This window comes from Columba livia, chromosome 19 (assembly GCF_036013475.1).
Source record: "Columba livia isolate bColLiv1 breed racing homer chromosome 19, bColLiv1.pat.W.v2, whole genome shotgun sequence".
Lineage (NCBI taxonomy): Eukaryota > Metazoa > Chordata > Aves > Columbiformes > Columbidae > Columba > Columba livia.
The window spans coordinates 5,820,046-5,839,927 of NC_088620.1; the positions used below are offsets into that span (position 1 = coordinate 5,820,046).

Sequence of the window (19,882 nt, forward strand, 5' to 3'; positions counted from 1 at the left end):
TATTAGCGGTGTCGATCGCTAACATCTCCTCTGTGCCTCTTTTTGGCAGGTCATGCTTCTAATAGACATCGAGCTGGCTTACATGAACACAAACCATGAGGATTTCATTGGCTTTGCCAAGTAAGCACCCACATCCTATTGCCTCCTCTGCATGTGTTTCCTGTGGCTCTGTCCTATAGCTGCTCCAGTAAATGGGTTGCAAAGGTCCTGGTACAGATGCTGTGGCCCCAGAGCGTGGTTCAGCTCTCGGTATTGCTTGTTTTTCAGTGGATCTGTATTGCAAGGCTGGGGAGGAGAATAAGGATGTGTACAAGGGGGAGTTGGAGTATTAGGGTTGTGTCATGAGGGAAAAAAGCAGAAGCAGTGGAAGGTTAGTGACCCAAGTGGTCCAGGTGGGAGTGCGATGAGTAGACCAGGCTGAGAGAGCAGATGAAAATAGATTGGGTTATCAAGGCTTGGAAGCGAATTGTGAGGAGCATGAACTCATTATAGTAGCTATTTGATGGGAGCAGGGTTCAGGTGATGAAGAGGAGCCTGAGGGGTTTTGAATGTCTCTGCTGTTGTTTGCAGTGCTCAGCAGAGGAGCAGCCAGATGAGCAAGAAGAAGGCAGCTGGCAACCAGGTAGGCCAAGTTCCATCTCCTTCACTGCTGCAAGAAGGACATGTTTGCTGCCTGGAAGCTACCAGGTGGACGAGTGCTGGGCTGGATGCAGCAGTACTCTTAAGTTTGTTTTTTATTCATCAAGCTCTGTTTATATCTGAAGACAGTGTTTTAGGCTCATTGCAGTCAGGAAGAAATGAGCAGATAGCAGTAATGGAGGGAAAGCGTTACAGAGGGATGCTTGATAACCAAGATCCAGTCTTGCTTTTCTGGTAGAAATCCCTGTTAATGTGTAAATCCCAGTTTGTCCAGCCCCTTTACTAGCTGTGCTGACTTGTCTGCGGAGGTGAGGGGTACAGAATACCAGGTCTCAACTGTTACAGTATAGAATTGTCTCTTGTAGTTGTCTTTCCCATCAGTGGTGTCTGCTCTTTGGAAAGGGATTTCAAGAGAGCTTATGGACTCTCTTCTGGTAAACTTCACTGGAAATACTTAAACCTCTGTACAGGGAGACAAAGGGTGATTACAGCCATGGTTGCAGTGGGTATGTATGGAAATACCCCCATGGGGGAAGACAGCAGTGGAGGGGAGGAGTTCCATGTTCCTTCAGGAGCTGTAAGGAGTGTATGGACATTGGAAAAAGGGGTTAATGACACTTTTTTTCCCCCAGATTTGCTGGGGACATGGTAAGGCTATCTAGGCCAGAAGATCTCGTAGAAACAAAGCCTTACAAGCAGCTTCGTAGAGAATGAAAGCAAATCAAATGCTTTTGCTTAGCCCATTTAAAGACATTTGCTGTGACATCTGTCCTGTTTATAACATGTGTGAGCACTTTTCCCTGCACATGAACATGCAGACTGTTTCAGTGCTGTTGGTGGGCAGGTAGGTCAGTAGGTTGGGTTGGCCAACCTCCTGTTTCATGGGATCTCGGAGCAGTGTGGGGAGCCCCGTCCTCTGCAGCGTGCCATACAGAGAAGCTGGGTGTAAAAGAGCACAAAGGGCAAACTCTGGATCTACCTGTAAAGCGCTTTGCCTTTTTTGTTAGCAGACTTTATTTTGGGATGGGGGTTGCTGTTGTTAACGCCTTGGGGTTAAAAGATTTGGTACCAGCTTCCAATTTATTTTATTTTAGTTTTGAGCCTCTCTTCTCCTGCTCCAGCTTTCCCAGTAACCATCTCTCCTCTCTTTGCTCCTCTCCTCTCTGCTCTGCTGCTGTTGCTATGGTTCCCCTTTGCAGGATGAGATCCTGGTGAGTAGAAGGCCACTCAGCAGGGTGTGCTAATGAACATCGATGTTGCATCTGGGAAGGCAAGAACAGTGCTTACACAAGTTATTCCCTCTGCTGCTGAATGGGGAGAGGAGGGCAGCTGGGACTAGGCACAGGTGAAGCAGAAATGAGGTTAAAACTTAGTATGATGAAGAAAAAGTCAGAACTGCTGGTTCATCTTGTGAGTGGGTGGAGATGAAGCAGTAATCCAAGGATGTGTGGTTCTGTTTCACTGCCCCCTCCTGTCCACAGAGAGAATAGGACCATCCCGACTTTAACAGTAGGCATGAGACAAAGATTCAATGCTCCTGTGTTTACCTTGAGAGGGCAAATTAACAATTAAAAGGATCCTGTACCTCTGGGGTATGCTGCTCACACAGTGCAACTTGGTAATATCCAGTTCAGTTGTGTGGCTTTTCAATGCCAGGTCATTCTCAGCAAGCACATCCACACAACAAGGTACACGTGGATGCAGGTATTTTTGGGTGTTAACAGTGCATTAATATACACAAAAGCTAATGCATTTAAGCTGATGCATATTTGCATTTGATTGCTCTGTGTGTGAGGCTCTAAACCAGCACTTAGTGAATTGCGGTTCCATAGAGACTGGTAGCCTGGCTTCTTCACAGACTAAACATAAAGGAACTTGTTTTGCCCTAAATTAATGACTGCTCAAATACCTGGGTATGCTGAAGTTGAGAGTACTAATTCCAGATGCACCATTTTGTTCTGTTATATTTAGTGTCTCCTTTTCACTAAACTCAGTTCTTTCTGGGTTGCTTGTCCGTCTGTTGTTCTTGAGCTGGTTCCCCCCGCCCAGAGCTGGGTGAAGCACTCCACGTGTGCTGACCGCTCTGCTGGTGTGCTGCTTTTCTCTAGGCATGGCCTCTTCTGGGTGTTTTGCTGTGATCTGGTGCTTGTAGGTCGTGCCGGTGTCAGAGGCGTTCTTGATGCAGTTCTTCCTGCATCCCTTTCCTCTTGGCAGAGGGTATAATGCACAGCACTGCCAGGTTCCTTCCTGAGTCCTTTTTGTACTATTCCTGGCCTTTTTGAGGCCAAGACCTTCACTGGCCAGTTGAGCGGGGGGTTCCTCTGGCAGCAGCAGAGAGCACGGTGTTCCTTGTCTTTCCCTACTACTCTGCGTAGGGATACCCTCTGATCTTTCTTCTGTCACCCAACACCAAGCTTTTAGAACCCTCATTAATGCTTGCTGCTTCCACCCACTTAGGTCATCCGAAAGGGCTGGCTGACCATCAACAACATCGGTATCATGAAGGGAGGCTCCAAGGAGTATTGGTTTGTCCTGACAGCGGAGAACCTCTCCTGGTACAAAGACGATGAGGTGAGTAGCTCAACTCTGACTTGAGTCTTGGGCATCTGATGAGGATAAGGTGGTATCTTCTGATTGTGCTTAGGCTGGGTTCCCTGTGGTCTCAGCACTGCTGAGCATTTCTGAGTTGATGCGAACATGGCTTTTTTAATGCATGTGGAATAACATTTCTGTTTGAAGCCCTGGCTCAGCAGAAAGTTGACAGGCACTTGGAATGAATTTGACCTTCACTTGTTTTGCCGTGGCACCTGTGATCAGGGGTGTGATAGACTAGTTGCAAGATTTGGACTTTTCAGTATTTGTGGGGCATCCACAATAAGTTTCCTGAAGGAGAATGGCAGAGGTTTTGTGCATCTCCCTTGGTCACAAGAAAAACATGCTCTCATTTCTGCGTATGGCAACAGGAGCTGTGGACCTGAAACTGCAGGTCATGTGCTGGTTCCTTCTGACTTTGAATCCTGAAGAGATTAAGTAATTTACTCAATTGTTAAACCTGGGAAGCAAGAATGCTTGGTTTGTTTTTTTTTAATGTTTCTATATAGAACATGCCAGTTAACACATTATTTTTAAAATTATTTGAATTGTGAGTGAGTGGTTAGAGTACTGCTGATCAAAAGTGCAGTGATGTGTGGAATATCACTGATAGGAACATGGACCTACTCTGGAGAACTGCTTGAAAATCTTGAACATTAGGAATTCTGGCAGTGTACTGTGGTGTCTTTCTGCTTCAGTGGGGAATGATATAAGCGCGGACAGAATTGTTCCAGCTGAAGTTATTGTCAACAGCGTGTTGCTGCCTGTGCAAGACAAAGGTAGATAATTGTCTTTTCTGATTAATTTGGAAAGAGAATAGCTGGATGGTTCTGGTGAGGACATGATTGAAACCGTTAACCCCACTCAGTGTGCTGGGGGATGAAAAATGCCTGACGTGGTGTAGTCATGCATCCTGAGTTTATCGGGGTTTGATTGCAAATAAAGAGACTGTTCTGCCTGTAGCTGTGGTTTGTGTCCCCCAGGTGTTCTGAGGCACACAATCATGTGCCTGGGAGCTGCAGTTAGGCCCGGCTTCTTGTCTAGTTCGTGTCAGTGGGCCTGTTTCATTTCTCGGCAGGTGGAAATGATGACAAATACGGTGATGAATCAGCCTCTAAATATCACTTTCTGCATGGAGACTGCTGCTGTGCTGCTATGGATGAGCAGGCAGCAATTTCCTAATTAAAGAACCAGGCACTGAAATGTCTTTCGCTACATCAGTGTGTCTCTGCTCTAAGACCCCTGCCCTTTGCATTCAGAGTTGCTTGGGGAGGCTTTACTTTAGGTTGCATACTCAGGTCGAGTGGTTATAAACATCAGGTAGTTTAATCAAAGCCAGCTGCTACATCTGTATTACAGAGATGATTAGAACTCCCTGTTCTTCCCTGGGGAGTGGGAGGGAGGGCGGGCTGCAGTGGGGATGTGTAAACTGTTGATAAAGTTCCAGTTGCCTGGGATGGGGACTGGACCTCCCTTCCCTCCTGAGGGAGGGCAGCCTTGGGGGTCAATAGAAACTGGAGGTCTGTGCTGTTTCCCTTCTGCATAGTGAGAGGTAGAGCTGCCTAATGAAAACAGTTCCCTGCCAGCCCCCATCCCTTAAATGCAGAACCAGTGCCGATGGGGTCTGAGCTGCCTCTGAGAAAGGAGCCTTTGTCCTCAGCAGAGTGGGAGCAGGGGGGAAAGGGAAGCACGTTTCTATTTGATCCGTTCCCAAGTTCAACCCCTTGATCACTGGCTTTTGTAAGGGAGAAAGGAACCAATGTCCACCTGGACTCTGTAGTTGAGTCAGGCTAAAAGCTGGTGCATTTGAGGGGCATCTTGAAGAGCCTTGAGCATGGGGATTCCCATCCCAAACCCCAGTCCTGCGCAGAGCTGGCTCCATCCCAAAGAGCTGTCTGCAGCGCGTGGTCCTCTGTCAGACACGGTTATCTTTGCGTGTCTATCTCGGAACTCTCCTTCTGCACCAATTCAGGACTTGTGTCCTCTACAGCTCCTGAAATGTTCTCATGTGTTTTTAAAGGCTGTGCACCAGAATCTTTCTTCGCTTAAGCTCTGGGAGGAACGGGAGGCTTTGTCTGCTCCACCCTGCGCTCCTGTGGGCTCTCTTGTCCCAGTTCCCCTGTGCTCTGGCAGCTTTCCAGAGGGAACTGGGAGAGAGCTGGATCCGTCTGTGCGTGAAGTGCTGGTCGCAGAGCTGTGGGTGATGGTGGGGGAAGGAGCAGGGTGAGGAGGTGAGGGTGAAGGCTGAGCTTGCACCTCTGGAGCTGGGAAGAGAGGGGGCACAGCCTCTCCCTGCCCTCTTCTGCAAGCCAGGACCCAGAGTCTGCGGAATGAAGACATCTGGACCCCATTAGTGAAATACCAGTCTTTCCGCAGTGCTGGCTTGTTTTTCCTTTGCCTCTGAAGAAAGGAACTGAAACTTAATGTCTTAAAGGGCCCAGCAGTACATGTTAGCAGGGATATATGGCTGTTGGTGTTCTGGAGGGGCTTGAAGGAGTGTGCTGGGGAATGGGAGGGGAAGGAAAGCGCAGGCCAGGCGGGGGTGGAAATTGGCTCCCCACTCTGCCTTGCTGCCAAGAGCATGTGTGTGTGCTCCTGGACTCTGTTTTTCTTCCTCTCTCCTTTCAATGAGTCCAACCCTGGCCCCATGCAGAGTGGCCCCCCAGAAAGCTGGCCTCCCAAGACCTGGAGACCCCCCCTGAGGTACCTGCACCTCCTGAACCCTGTGGGATTGCTGCAGGGGAGAGCTGGGGAGGAGCCTGCTGGAAATATAAGGCAAGATTTCCATGCTCAGGGAGGCCACAGTGTCCCCAGCAGCACCACAGCACACTGGCTGCTCAGCAAGCACCATGATGGACATGATACAAGAACTTGATTTGAATAGTCCTGCCTGAATCCCTTCTGAAATACACCTTCTCTGCAGGGCTTTCCTGCCTCTTGGAAAAAGGGTTTGTGAGCTGGGCTAGAGCTGCTGGTGATGGGGACCTTGTAGGCAAGATGCAACAAGCAACATGCTCTTGGTTCCTAGTGGTAAAGCTCAGTGGCTGCTGGAGGGGACCCCGCGCTCTGCCCTGCAAGGGTGGCTGTTCCTGCTGGAGTGACTGTGCGCCAGTGTTTGCACAGCTGGGTGGATGGATATATCTGCTGTTTCCTTTGGGAATTTGTGTGAATGTACAATACAGATGGGCCCTTCTGTCCTTACTCAGGTAAATCATGTACTAGAAATTTGGGGCTTGTGAGGACAGGTGACTACATGAGAAGAATATGGTTTTATTTGTTTGAAAGCATTCATGTGTTGCATGCAATGGCAGAGTGTTTGAGTCCTGTGTATGTACAGGAGGGGTGGGCACAGTGTTTTAGGTACTCTCAGGTGTGTGGGGGGTACTTTGTGCATCATATTGATTCCTGCTGCATCAGTTGTCCTTGAGCTCTTTCCCTGTCTTCATGCCTTCTCTTTTTTTGAAGTACAAAACTATTCTGTCCTGGGGAAGATGTGACCTTACTGACAGTCATTAGATAGCTGCTTATTCCGTACCTGTCAATGTCTTGTACCCAATTCTAGTTTAAAAATAAACATATTGATCAATACCAAGATTATTCCCCCACTGCACAAACATGCCCTCCCCTCTGCTCTCCCTGCACCGCCCCCCAGCAGTCTGTGTCCTTGAGGCCCAGCTTAGCTGGTAGAAATCCTTGTCTTTTCTCTAACACCCGTGAGTGCTCGGCTTGCTGCGGTGGGTCCAGCTGCAGCCAGGCTTTAGCATCCAGCTTGTTTAAAGACTGTAGGGACTGGTCTGCTCTGAGGTCCTTCTTCCTTTCACACTGCTCTCAGGTGCTCTCTGGAGCATGTTCCTTCTCTTTGCATCCTCTCTGGAGCTCTTTCATTCATCCACCCATCTTTTTTCACATGTTTTCTCATGGATAACTTAATCAGTCCTCATTTATACTTTCACTCACTGTTTCTCTTCTTTCTCTTCCAGACAAACATCAAAGCAAACACAACTTCCAGAGCATCCAAACCTCCAACTTTCAATCCTTTGTGGGTTTTTCTTTATATTAATGATGAACAATGTGAAATCCCCTTTTTCCAGGCACCTTCCTATGCTCAATCCTGCCTTCTCAGGTAGCAAAGCGCAGTGCAGTTGTAACTCTGCCAGGCCCTTGTGTCTATCTCTGCATTTTATGGCAAAGTTTAGCATGTGAAACACAAGCCACGCTGAACACAGCTACCCCTGGGACAAGTGGATGAAGCTGAAAGAAATAAGAAGGGGGATGAGAGAGAGGGAGGAAGAATAAGAGGGTTGTGAGCAGGCTGGTGAACATGCAGGTGAAGATGAACATCAAGCATGGCTCCGAAGGGTTCTGTCCTCCCAGGCTGAGGGATGAGGGAACCTTGCGGCTCTCCCTGCAGCCCACCCTCTCCAAGCGTGTCCCTCTGCTGTCCCCGTGCAGCACTGGCAGTGTGTGGTGTATCCCAGCACAGCCTAACCAATGTGCAGACTACTGTACAATCTCGTAGTCCTGAACAGGTAGTCTGAACACTGGGCAGACGGAGTGGAGCCTCTGCAGTCTGCTCTCCGGCTATCAGCAGCTCATCAGTCCTCTCCCCTCCCTGCTTTTGGGATGGGGTTTTGGGGGCAGAGATGGGGTGAAAGAAAGTCCAAGTCCTGATTGAAAAAACATCCTTTTCTGGCAGCTGAAAAGAAGAAATGCTGCTCTCTGCATGTTTCCAATTTGGAGCAAGCTGCCGACCTCCTTCCTCGTCCAGTGCTGGTGTCAGGCTGGTACCTGGCTTCCACCTGGGCTATGCTGCACCTTTTTAGAAAGAGAAAAGAAAAAAATCAGTGCTGTTTGAGGAGGAAATGCTGTGAAGTTTTGGCTGTCACCCAGGTGTGCAGAACTTGTTGCTTCATTCAACTCCTTTTCTCCCCTGTGGAGCTGTGTGGGAGGATTCCCAGGCCCCATGCACCCTCATCTCCTGTCCTGTAGATCAGCCCTTTGCCTGAGGTCTGGAGCAAAGCTCAAACAGGACCAGCCTTTGCTTCTGAATCCTGAGAAGAGTCTTTTGACCCACCTTGGCCAGTTGCCTTTGCAGCTCACCTCCGGCTACTGCAGGAGCAGTCCGTGTCCCCTCTTTCTCTCCCCCCACTACGCCTGGCATTGCTGAGCCTCCCTCCCTCTTCTGGTTTTTGCTCCCTCCCTTCTTGCTTCCCTTCTGTCCTTCTGCCTCAATTGACGTGGCAGTGGAAAGCTTAACTAGACTCGAGGGAGGAGCTTGCTGGCTGCTGGGAAGGCCGGAGGTTGGCAGGAAGCAAATCGGCTGACGGATGGGGTTGTGAGGGGGGAAAGGAAGGTTCCCTACCCCGCGAGGAAACTTGAGGAATGCTGTTGCTTTCTGCGGTGCTTGGCTCCCATGTAACGATTCCAGATGTTAGCCCTCACCCGCGTGGTTTGCTCCTTCTCCCCCTGGTGCTGCAGGGATAAAGAGAGCTTTATGTACCCTGCATGTCTCCCCTCCAGGATCCCCTTCTCCTGTGTGCATGCTGCTGGAGGGTTAAGATTTGTGGCCAAAATTATGAACACCCAGAACTCCCACTTTGGCTCTAACCGTGCACTGGGGAAGGGTAACCAGCCCTCTCCTTTTCCCACATGTGTGCAACACTTTGCACGTGTGTCACACTTCATCAAAGCAAGTCAAACACCTGGGGACGGTTCATCCCTGCCCTAGCACAAGGATGGGTGTAGAAGAAATACCTGCTTGTCCTTTGCAAAGGCATTGGGATTGGAGTAGATATTTCGAGGTCCCTTCCAATCCCTAACATTCTGTGACGTTGCTGTAACCTTAGAGAGGTCACAACAGTAGAGTTTTGGGTGCTATAGCCTCTCTTAAGCTACTCAGTTTCTGCCTGTGCCTTTTCATACACCCCCTGATGGCTTGCTAGGGTTGCACTTAGTTGCATCTTTAAATGTGCACATCATTTCAGCTGATGTAAATAAAAACTTAAGTGCAGGTGAGTTGATTACCATTGCTGTGCTTACTAAGCCAACAGTAGTGGTTGTGATTAATCACTTGAGTCCAGGCCTAGTGTCTGCAGAGCTTTTGAACTAAATCAGCTTAAAATCTTAGGGTGTGTTGTTTAAGTTAAACCAATGCAGCTTTCTGATGTAAACAAGCCGTTATAGCTGCTTTGCAGCTTGGAGTGGTGATCACAGTGTCCAGTAAATTATGCTCTGAGGGTGTAAGTTAAGTGATACAGGTGGGCTGTGTCTTGGAAAGATGGTCTTGAGGTGCATGTATGTTGTGGGGTGGCTGGAAGGATGACAGCTCAAACATTCCGCTCTTCTAATGTGCATTTTCTCTGAAGACAAGAAGCAAAAAGCAGTTAGTAATGTCTTGTTGGGGGGGGGTTCAACTTAAAATGCTCACTGACTTGCAGACCATTCTTCAGAGATTTCTTACTAATAATCTTCTAGTGTGCATGTATTTATACAGTGCATTTATTATCAATTACTATGTTAATGTTTTACCATTTGAGTAGAGATTTATTAGTGAAGTTCCCCAAATGCTGTGCATGTGTTTAACACACATTATTTGACAAACTCCAGTCATCTCTGGGGCAGGTTTGTTTACCCGTAGTGATTTACATCTTACAAGAAGGAAAAGAGATTAAGAGGCTTAAGCAAGATGAATTTCTCCTAATTTCACATGACCACCAATTAAAACAATGGCCATGTTCTTTCTCCCATATCCAGACCCTTCTCTCTTTGCAAAATGAGGTGTATGTCATAACAGCTACAGGGAAACCTTTAATTAGTTTATTTGTGCTCCAAATGCAAACTGAGACCTAATAATTCTGCCAAGTACTTTCTTTTACTGTGAGTGCCAACTTCCAACCTTAGGGAGCCCACACATGCATCTGTCAGCTTCATTTCACATGGATCCAAGAGCAGGAGAATTTCACTTGCTGTCGAGTCAGTCCAGTAGAAGGGAGGACATTTGAGTCAGGCTGGATTGCTGCCTGCTGAATTTGGTGAACTTCTTGTAGGTTATTACCTACAGGGTAGCAACTAATAAATCAGATGATAGTGCAAACCATTGCTGTCTCTGGCCAAACCCACCTCTAGAATCCAGCCGCCATAAGGAGGTGTGTACCCACAATGAGGATGTTGCAACATCAGACTGCAGCTGCAGCATCCCGTTTTTCCTGTGGCTATTGTGCTTCACACACTGCAATTGGAACAGCAAGTGGATCCCGGTCTCCTTCGTGGCCATGTGTATTTTCTTTGTTTGGTAGATGCAAAGTACAGAGCCATATGGCTGTATCTGCACTGTGCTGGGGGCGGGGGAGTAATCCTCTGGCACTCATCCTGCCTGTGCAAGGAGCTCGCCGTCCGCTCTTTCAGCAGCTCTCCGTGCGAGCAGCGTGACTCCCGTTGGGAGCAGCAGCCCTGGTTCAGGGTAGTGAGCCCTGTGTCTGTGTTTTCTGGCTGACACTGAGCATCCGTGTTCTGCTCGGTGCAGCCAGTCTAAGTGCTTCTGCCACTTCGCTGCCTCTTCTTGGCCTCATGGCTCTACAGATTAACTCGCAGCCAATGTGCATGTTTTACGTAATATATACTTTGCTGCTGAGTGTTTTGTCTGATTTATTTTTTTCTTATAGCCAAGGGGAGATATGAGCAACATAAGCCTCTTGGGATGAGACTAAGGGCTTTGAATATAGTATTTCACAAACTACTTTCCCATTTTGATGTGTGGTGGCTTTTCTTTTTTTTCCCCTCCCTCCAAGTCTGGAAAGCTAGAGAGGGAGAAGCCCTTTTCCCCTCTTGGCCAGGATGCTGTTCAGCCTCAGCACATACCGCCAGATTGCTAACATATGGGTAGAGGGCTCAGCCAAAGTTTTGAGAGGCTCAGCCCTTGGCAGCTCGTTCCACGCTTTCCTGTCTCTGCATTCAGGAAATGAAGTCAGAGTGTTGATATAAAACAGGCTGGGTTGAAAACTGAGAAGCTGGAAAGACTGAAGTGGGGGACCCGGAGGGGGAGCTGTGGGGAGATGGAGAGTGCAGGGGCCCTGCAGCATTCGGGGGTTTTCTTGCCTTGTGCCACTGTCCTGGTTGCTTTGTTCTTCAGTCCTCCAACTTACATTTTATGGTGGCAGACAGACAATCTTTCCTCTGGTGCATGGAAAGATCAGCGTGCAGAGATAGTGTTGTCTTGATCATGTGGCAGCATTTATGCAAGAGCCTGGAAGGGATGGAAGTTGAAACTCTGGCAAAGAGCGTGTGTTTCGATACGTAGAACATGGGATTCCCTTACCTTTTGACTTTTTTTCCTGAAGAATGACTCTGTTGCTAAATTTCTATGGAATGATGTGTTTCTAATGCACAATGATATTGCCTACACAGCTTTAACATCAGGTTTTTTTCTTACTAACACAGAAACTCTGTGGGGTGGGTGCAGGGAGTTCAGTTAAGTGAGGCTGCAGTGGGGATTGTGTTGCCTGGGGATGTAGCAGTTGATGTACTTCACTTCTAGGTCACTAGTTCAACCTAAACCAGCATAATAATAGCCCAAAGTAATAGGAAGCTGGAAACCGTTTGACTTATAGAACCTGGAGTGGTCTGTGTGACTCAGATCAGTTCCTGGCTGGCAGATGTCCCACTGCAAAAATGCTTTGCCCACCTCTAGACTGATCAACGATATTAAAAAATCCAGGGAAATTTGCTTGAATGGGCTCTCCTGCTTTCCTAGCCTGGTGTCTCTGAGACACAGTGATCTCTTCTGGGGTGTTCTTGTTGCATACATTTAGAGATGACTTAGTGTAGTTTGATCTTTGGGATATGTCTGAACTGTCAAGCATCTGGTATCCTTATCAAGCTCAAGTCAATTTAGCTGAAACTTAGAGTATGTTAGGCTGGACTTGCCATCCTCTGGGTATTTGCGCTCAGCAGCTTTGTCACCTCCTGCTGTGCCCTGCTCTTCTTTTCTCGCTCACTCTCAGGATCTCTGCTCACTGACCATCCTTGTTTTTTATAGTTTCTCCCAAGAGCAGTCATGTTTTGTTGGTTTTCTGGCCAAGAAAAGTCTACAGATACAGGAGATGCTCACAAGGGGACAGTCACACATGCATATTCTGTTTGTTTCAGTCTTGGATAGCTGCATTCTGCCTTTTGGAGACCAGTGTGATGGCTCCCTCTCTTGTTATGTTGGGGTATAGTACCCAGCTGGAATGGGTATCGCAAAGACGGGAAGGACAAAGTCTTCTTTCTAGAATTTCCCTTTTCTCACAGATTTAAGGGACTGGAGGACCGGAGTTGAGAATGCCTCCCTGGTGATGAGGGGGCTGTATTGCTGACAGGTTCCGTCAAGCTGCTTTGTTGGAGCAGTGAGTGACTTGTTACTGATCCCCTTTTCAGGAGAAGGAGAAGAAGTACATGTTACCCGTGGATAACCTGAAACTGCGAGATGTTGAGAAGGGGTTCATGTCCAGCAAGCACATCTTTGCTCTCTTCAACACTGAACAGAGGTATGCCCGCATTTCAACAGGCCAGGCTGTTGAAGCTAGGGACAGGATTTATGTAATATTTTATAGGAAATAGTAGAGATGTGTATGGTGGGATAGCTGTTCAGGAAAGAGGTGTGTATCCTTTAAGGAGGAGATGGGGACTTTTGGAAGGAATTAAGTCAGACTTTTAAGCCTTAGAGGTGTGTGCTGCTTTCTCTTCAGCAGTGCATGGCCTGCAGCGTGACCTCAGCCTTCAGCCCTGGTGTGGTTACCTGGGTCTGGCTGTACTGTGTATTTATAGTCATTGTTCTTAGTGATGAGGAAAAGCTATAGGAGGTTGTGGACCCAGGTTGGCTGGAGCGGTCCAGCAGCGAGCAGAATTGAAAAGGGAATCTCTTTCAGTTGCCGTTGGAACACAATTGATTTGGGGGCAATCAAACTTGCTCATTAAAAAAAAAAATCCATGTCCTTTCTTCAGGGTCATCCTGAGGGTTCTAGCAAGGGACTGTCTCTCTCTTAAAATGACTGGAAGATTCCCTGGTCACTGATATCTTTGTCAAATATGGGCAAACCTCTGCTTTGCAACAGGGAAGAATAAACTGTTCATCTTCCTCTCAGGAATGTGTACAAGGACTACCGGCAGCTGGAGCTGGCCTGCGAGACCCAGGAGGAGGTGGATAGCTGGAAGGCTTCCTTCCTTCGTGCAGGAGTCTACCCGGAGCGTGTTGGGGTAAGTTACAGCCAGACTGATGGGAGGAGAAGGAGCACAGTGTGTATCTTAAGATGATAGCTGCATCCTCTTATGTTAAAGTTAACTCTGAAGGTTTTTGTCTCTTTCCTGAGCCAAGGGATGAAAATTTAAAGTTCTTGTTATGTTCTGATGCTTCCTTTAAGGAAGCTTGGGATAAAGTAACTGGCAGCTTCAGAGGGGAAATAAAGCAGGCAAAGACTGCCTTGGTAAACCCTTCTCGTTCTGTGGGCATTAAATTCCCAGTGTAAGGAGAGTTAACTACCCAACTATGAAGTGGTACATGTCTGCTGAGAAAAGGAATGGTGCCATTGCAGTAACACTTACTGTACAGCCTTGTTATGAGTTTCCTGGCTTATTTGTAGTTGTTGTCCCTTTCTTTCCCCTGCCCAGTTAGGAAGGGATGTTCTCTGAATTGTTCTTTAGCTTGGTAGGTACCTTAATATGCTACTTTAGCAAGACCTCTTATCTCTTCCTTTAGCCATGCCTGGCAACACTTGCTGTCAGCGTTATGCTCTGCTTTAAAAGGATGTTCTAGAGAATTGTGGTGTTCCTGTTCAAAGCCTTTCTGTTCCTCTGGGAGAGGAAGCTTCTATAAATACTTTCCCATTAGAAAAGTGATAATTGCTTATCTGTTTGCATTTGTTGCTTCTAATAGACTTGCATTCATATTTCCTGTTACACTTGAAGATTGTGGGGCTTTGATTTAAGGCATTTCCTGACAAACTGATATTTAAAAAAAAGATGATTAGGGACTGGACATTAACAGTGACGTGACTTCAGATTGGCTTTGAACCAGACTGGGCACCTTAAATACTGTTAAAGAACCCGTGCCGCCTATTGGTGTGCAAATGGAGAGGTTTGACATAGAAACAGACTGCTAGGCTGACTGCCCCAAAACCCTGTGTAACAAGTAACAAGTAGCCACTGTAGGTAAGTGAGTAGCCCCTTGTTGCTAACAAAATTATTTCCTTTGCAGATCATCCCATTTTGGTTTTCAGTTTAGCTAAACAATTCACGTGCTCCTCTTCCAGGATAATTTGGGTATTTATGTATTTTTAGTGGGATTGGTCTTTTGTTCAGTGCTATTGTGGGACCTTCTCTAAATTCTGAGACAAACTAAGTCTTATTTTTTGTCCCTTTTTGTTTTGATTTTTTCCACATGTGCTCAAACTGGCCTGCCAGGACAAGGACAAAGTAAGTCTGACCCTCTGCCCGTGTTGCCCCCGGGGCTCTCACCGCATAGTTTTCTTGTTTTTACCTTTTGTCACAGTTTCCTGAGAGGCGTTTGCTTCTCCTCTTTGTTCCTCCTGTTGGATTGCTGCTGTTTGTTTCTGTTCTTACTTTGAGTTTGTCTTTTTTCTTTTTATTCCTTCTTTTTGTATGATTTCTGAATCTTGGTGCAAACTTATTTTTGGGTTATTTTTACCCTAATTTTTTTAAGTTTTCCCATGTGATGTCCACTTCCTTTACTTTGTTCCTCAGGGAGACCTTGGCATTCCTTTGTTATGTAAGGTCTTCCCAGGAAAAGCTCAAATGAACAAGAAGTGATTTCCTACACTGCTGCAAATCCTTCAGGCTGGGATGGTTTAAAAGAAAGGGTTTTCTTCCTAAAAATCAAGGTGGTTGTTTGGGTTTTTTTAATAAGTTTTGAGAAATACAGCAGCCTTTCGTGCTTTGTGGCTTTGAAATGGATCTGCAATGGGTGAGCCTTGCTGATTGCTTGCTGTCAAGCAGCACAGTCCAGGTTTTACATTACAGAAAGCTAAACAATGCATTTCAGGCGGACAGGAAGATATTAATCTGCTTGGTGTGAATGAGAAGATAATTATGACTTACAATGCAGGGTTTGCAGTTGAAGTGATCAGGAAGGTTTTCTAGGTTATTCCATTTGTGATCTGGATGACGTGAGCAGTTATTTCACCTGTATCTGCTTCCTCATTTGTGTAATGAGGATAAAGATGCAGTGTGTAGGAGAGTCTGGAAGACTTAATTTATGGTGAGTGATTCTCGGGTCTAAACTGAGTCTGGGTGTAGAAACCAGCTCAGATGAAGGGCCTTTCAGGAAGCTAGAAACACTAAAATACAGCTTTGTCTATTCACTAGAGCCATAACCTGTGAATGTTGGTCAGGCCTTTGACCTTTGTGTAATAACTTTCTACTACAAGAGTGGCTTTGCTGTTAAAGCTCCTGATCTGAGCTGGAGAAGTCTGTACTTCTGTACTGCACAGTCAGTATAAGCTGAGCTGTGCATTGATAATCTGAGCTCAAAATGCAAGTTTAAATAAGTCTTATTGCATGTGCTTCCTGCATATTCTGTTCTTTTCTTGTTGTCTCATGAAAAGCTAATTTAGTGTTTGAATAACCAGTCTGTTTCTCCTTTTGTCTGCAGGCCAGTGAAGCAGAGGAGAATGGATCAGACAGTTTCATGCACTCCATGGACCCTCAGCTGGAGAGACAAGTGGAAACGATCAGGAACCTGGTGGATTCCTACATGGCAATTGTCAACAAAACCATCAGAGACCTCATGCCGAAGACAATCATGCACCTCATGATAAACAATGTACTTATCACACTGGGGTCAGTGGAGGTGGGGAGACAGAAGGGGGAAAATAGGGAGAGAAGGAATGAAGAAAAACTGAAGGCAGCTTGGAGAGAGGGAGGAAGCGATGGGACAGGATGCAGTGTTTTGGGGAAGGTGGTGGAAACTGATTCCTTTGTGCTCCTTTACAGACCAAGGACTTTATCCATTCGGAGCTACTGGCAAACCTGTACTCCTGTGGTGACCAAAACACGCTGATGGAGGAATCGGCAGAGCAGGCCCAGCGACGTGACGAAATGCTGCGCATGTACCATGCCCTGAAGGAGGCCCTCAACATCATTGGGGACATCAACACCAGCACCATCAGCACCCCCATGCCCCCACCGGTGGACGACTCTTGGCTGCAGGTGCAGAGCGTACCGTCTGGACGCAGGTACCAGAGGCTCAGGGGCAGAGCCCCGCAGACCTGCCTGATGCCTCTTGAGTGGCAGAAGGAGTGGAGGAGCTGGGGCCTCCTCCTGAGACAGGGAGTCCTCCTCTGCCCCTCTTCTCCCTGTGGACGAAGAGTTCTGGGTCTCTGTGTTGGGAGGCTTTGAAAGTCAGTAGGGCTTTACAGAGGATGTAGTGGCTTCTAAACCCTTAGGTTAGCTGCAGCCTGAAGTAGCTTTGAAGGCAACCTGAAGCCTGGTGTGGCCATTCAAAGCCAAAGAGTGGTGTGTAAAGTGTTGTGGAACACTGAAGGGGACATGATGGTGACACAGGGATCCCAGGCCTGTCGTTGCAGTTGAATTTCTCTGTTTGTTTGCCAGGTCTCCCACATCCAGCCCCACGCCGCAGAGGAGAGCTCCCGCTGTTCCGCCCACCAGACCTGGGTCTCGAGGCCCAGCTCCTGGGCCACCTCCTGCTGGTGGGTCCACGCTGGGTGGTGCGCCCCCTGTGCCCTCCAGGCCAGGTGCCTCTCCTGATCCCTTCGGGCCACCCCCTCAGGTTCCTTCTCGGCCTAATCGTGCTCCTCCTGGTGTCCCCAGGTAAGTCCTCAGATGCTGCTCCATGCAGGTGGGATATGTCCAATTTTTGAGTAGCACTTAGCCTGCCTGGGCCGTAGAAGAATGGAGTGCATGGTGTGGATACGGTCTTTGGGTATTTGAACTGGGACAATAGGCAGGAGCATAGTTGTCCGCTGAGATTTTGTTGTACAGATGAAGTGGTGCCAAGGCAGCTCTTGGGGATGGAGGGGCAGCTGCTTCTCTGCACAAACCCCTGTGCAAAGGATGGGGAAGTGGACCTGAGGGCTTTAATAAAGCAATCATACCAATGCCTCCACTCACAAGTAGGAGGTGGTCACCAGAAAAATCACAGGACTGGAGTGACAGTTCCCCTCTGTGTAGAGCTCCCCAGAGTCTGAAGTTGCCCCTTTTATCCTGGCCCAGAGTTGAAGGTGAGTTGGACAGACCTTCATCTGAGCTGTTCAGATGCTCTTTGGCTTGGAGAATATTGCAGTGTCACTGGCAGGGAAATGGATTTTTCTGAGGCATTTTTGTTGCTTCTGTAATAAACTTGAACACTTTCCAGTCTAGAGGGTTCAAATCACACAGCTTTGCTTTCCTGTTAAGAAACTTAATTCTTTTCCTGTTCAGTCACTTCAAACACTTCAAACCAGTAATAAGGTATTATCCCCTGTGCAGCAGAGCGCATGTTCCTGAACAGGACTTAAGTGTTGCTGCTTGCAGACAGCCTCCTATGTTTGGTACTTGGTTTCCCTGTGAGGAGGAGAAGGTAATTGTAAAGAATGACCATAACCAGGGACTCCCCAGTGATGTGCCAGAGGGAACACTTCCCTCGTGGAAAATAGCCCCGCTCCAGTGGCTGCTGGTGGCACGTGTCTGAAGCTTTGCCATGTTCTGTGAAGCACCCAGCCAGTCACTGGGTGGTGATGGTACATGGAGGCAGTTCGGTCAGTGCCCCAGCTCATACTTGGTGCTGCCCGTTTGGAGGGGAAATTTTCTCTGTATCCAGCCCAGAGATGGATGAGTCCAAAGAGATTATAGACCACTTTCTGACTCTGGTGTGTGCAAATGCTTTTACTTTCTTGGTGCCTCTGCCCCAGTCCTCCCTGTCCACCTTGATGCAGCTCCCACAGTAACTTGTCCACACATGCTTCAGTGTTGCCCCAGGGACCGCAGTCCTGCTGGTGGCACCCATGGATGTCAGCATGCTTTTACTGTGTAGTTTGGCTCTTGCTTCTTGTTGTGAACCTGCTTTTCCATATACTGTTACTTTGTGGTTTTGTTTTTAGTATACTTCTTTGTCTCCATCTTCTTTCACTCAGTTTCATTTCTTCACTCATGAAAAATATTCTATATACCTGATCATGATAGGATTCCCCAAATGGGCTGAAATAAATTGGCCTTTTTTGAAGAAATCCATCATAGCCTATTGTAATGGCTTTTTCTGCCTTTTGCATGAGGTAGAAGGGTTTAGGGGAAGGTAGGGAACAGCACTGGGGCAGAGGAAGGAAGTGTTTCATACTTAATTGAGCGATCCCTGGCTTTGGAAGGGAGAGATGGTAGGTTGGATTGCATGCTACAGACTGCCCTGATCTGGAGTTGAGAATGTAATTCCAGAAGCTGTGAAATGATGCTCATTCTCTGATCCCCCCCTCTCTGATTCTTCCAGTTGTTCATAGACTCCTCTGGATCCTGACACCAGCTTGTCATTTGAGTTCACTGATGAATGGAGAATTTCCAATGACAAGGGACTCCCTCTCTTCCTCTCCTGTATATAGAATAAGAATGTTCCCTGCTAGCACTTGGACTCGCGTCCTTCTGCCATGGGTGAACGAATGCCATCTCCATTGTTGCTTTTTTAATACGCATCTTTTCCCTTGCTAACCAGGCTACACTATTTGTGTGTGTGTGTGTGTGCGAGAGAGAGAGGAACAAAGCTCTTGTGTATGGCATGAGTGGGCTTTGCTATAGGAGTTGGTGTTACATAGTGAACTGGAAATGTGTGGTGATGGCTGGGTGTATGTTGTGTGTGTACACACACTGATACCCATGTATGAGTTTGGTATGTTTGTGCATCCAGTTTGTGTTTTATGGATGATGAACTCAGACAAGTATTGCTCCACTTCTTTCTCATAAACATAATTGTACAGACACATGCTTTCACGTATGAACACCACATGGTCCATTTTCTTATGCAGGGAGGTTTTCCTGCATATAGTTAAGTACAATTGATATGAGACTTATCATCCTGCCTCTACTTGGCATTTATTCAGTCTACTATGGAAGTCTGTATTGCCAAATATATACCTTTGGGAGCTGAAGGTTACAAATAGTATAAGGTCCTATTCTGTGTGCCAAAGGACTGCACTCAGACTATATGCCTCTTGGAGCTATGCAGGAGGATTTGCTCTGGGAAAGAAAACTCTGAAGGTTCTTATCCAGGTATTTAGGCTCTTCAGTTTAAAATAGTTTGATAGAAACGGTAGGTGAAACTACTCAGGCAATATCAAAAGAGAAATAAGAAAGCTTAAGTGAGGGTGACTTAACCATTGGGAAAAAACCTCACAAACCTGTTCAAGGCATGAATGGGTTTTTCCATTTGGTACATATCAGGAAAAAGATGCAGGTGATCAGCATCACTGTAAACATAACTTCATACAGCTTTGACTTGAATTATTCAAGAGGTCACAGTAGCTTGTCTCATGATTTGTGGCCTTCAGAATGTTTCACCTGTTGCTTTTCTTTTTGGGTAGTGGTCAGGACTGTGTGTTATCTCCCTCTTTCCTGGGCCTGTTTGCTTCAACTCCAGCACTTAGTATGGTCAGAAGATAGGAATACTGAGTGAGAGACA

General features: G+C 47.1%; 1 protein-coding gene and 1 long non-coding RNA gene across 22 annotated transcripts in view; one reads left to right on the top strand and one right to left on the bottom strand.

Moving 5' to 3' along the window:
* DNM1 (dynamin 1) overlaps window positions 1–19,882 on the top strand; it is a 62,392-nt gene that overhangs the window by 35,981 nt on the left and 6,529 nt on the right. For 9 of the 21 annotated variants that reach the window (XM_065035898.1, XM_065035897.1, XM_065035900.1 and 6 more), the window contains exons 12-21: window positions 50–120; window positions 571–622; window positions 1,839–1,850; window positions 3,097–3,210; window positions 12,646–12,755; window positions 13,353–13,464; window positions 14,668–14,679; window positions 15,875–16,045; window positions 16,216–16,457; window positions 16,834–17,052. In XM_065035898.1, the coding sequence (XP_064891970.1) occupies window positions 50–120; window positions 571–622; window positions 1,839–1,850; window positions 3,097–3,210; window positions 12,646–12,755; window positions 13,353–13,464; window positions 14,668–14,679; window positions 15,875–16,045; window positions 16,216–16,457; window positions 16,834–17,052 (1,115 nt within the window). Of the gene's footprint in view, window positions 1–49; window positions 121–570; window positions 623–1,838; window positions 1,851–3,096; window positions 3,211–12,645; window positions 12,756–13,352; window positions 13,465–14,667; window positions 14,680–15,874; window positions 16,046–16,215; window positions 16,458–16,833; window positions 17,053–18,700; window positions 18,859–19,882 lie in introns of all 21 variants that reach the window. The other 12 variants (XR_010467193.1, XR_010467194.1, XR_010467195.1 and 9 more) reach the window with 6 other exon arrangements.
* Window positions 6,482–8,600, bottom strand: LOC110355588 (uncharacterized). The gene is made up of 2 exons (XR_002408362.2): window positions 8,306–8,600; window positions 6,482–8,046 (listed from the first exon to the last, which is right to left on the bottom strand). It is a non-coding gene; the product is annotated as an uncharacterized LOC110355588 (long non-coding RNA).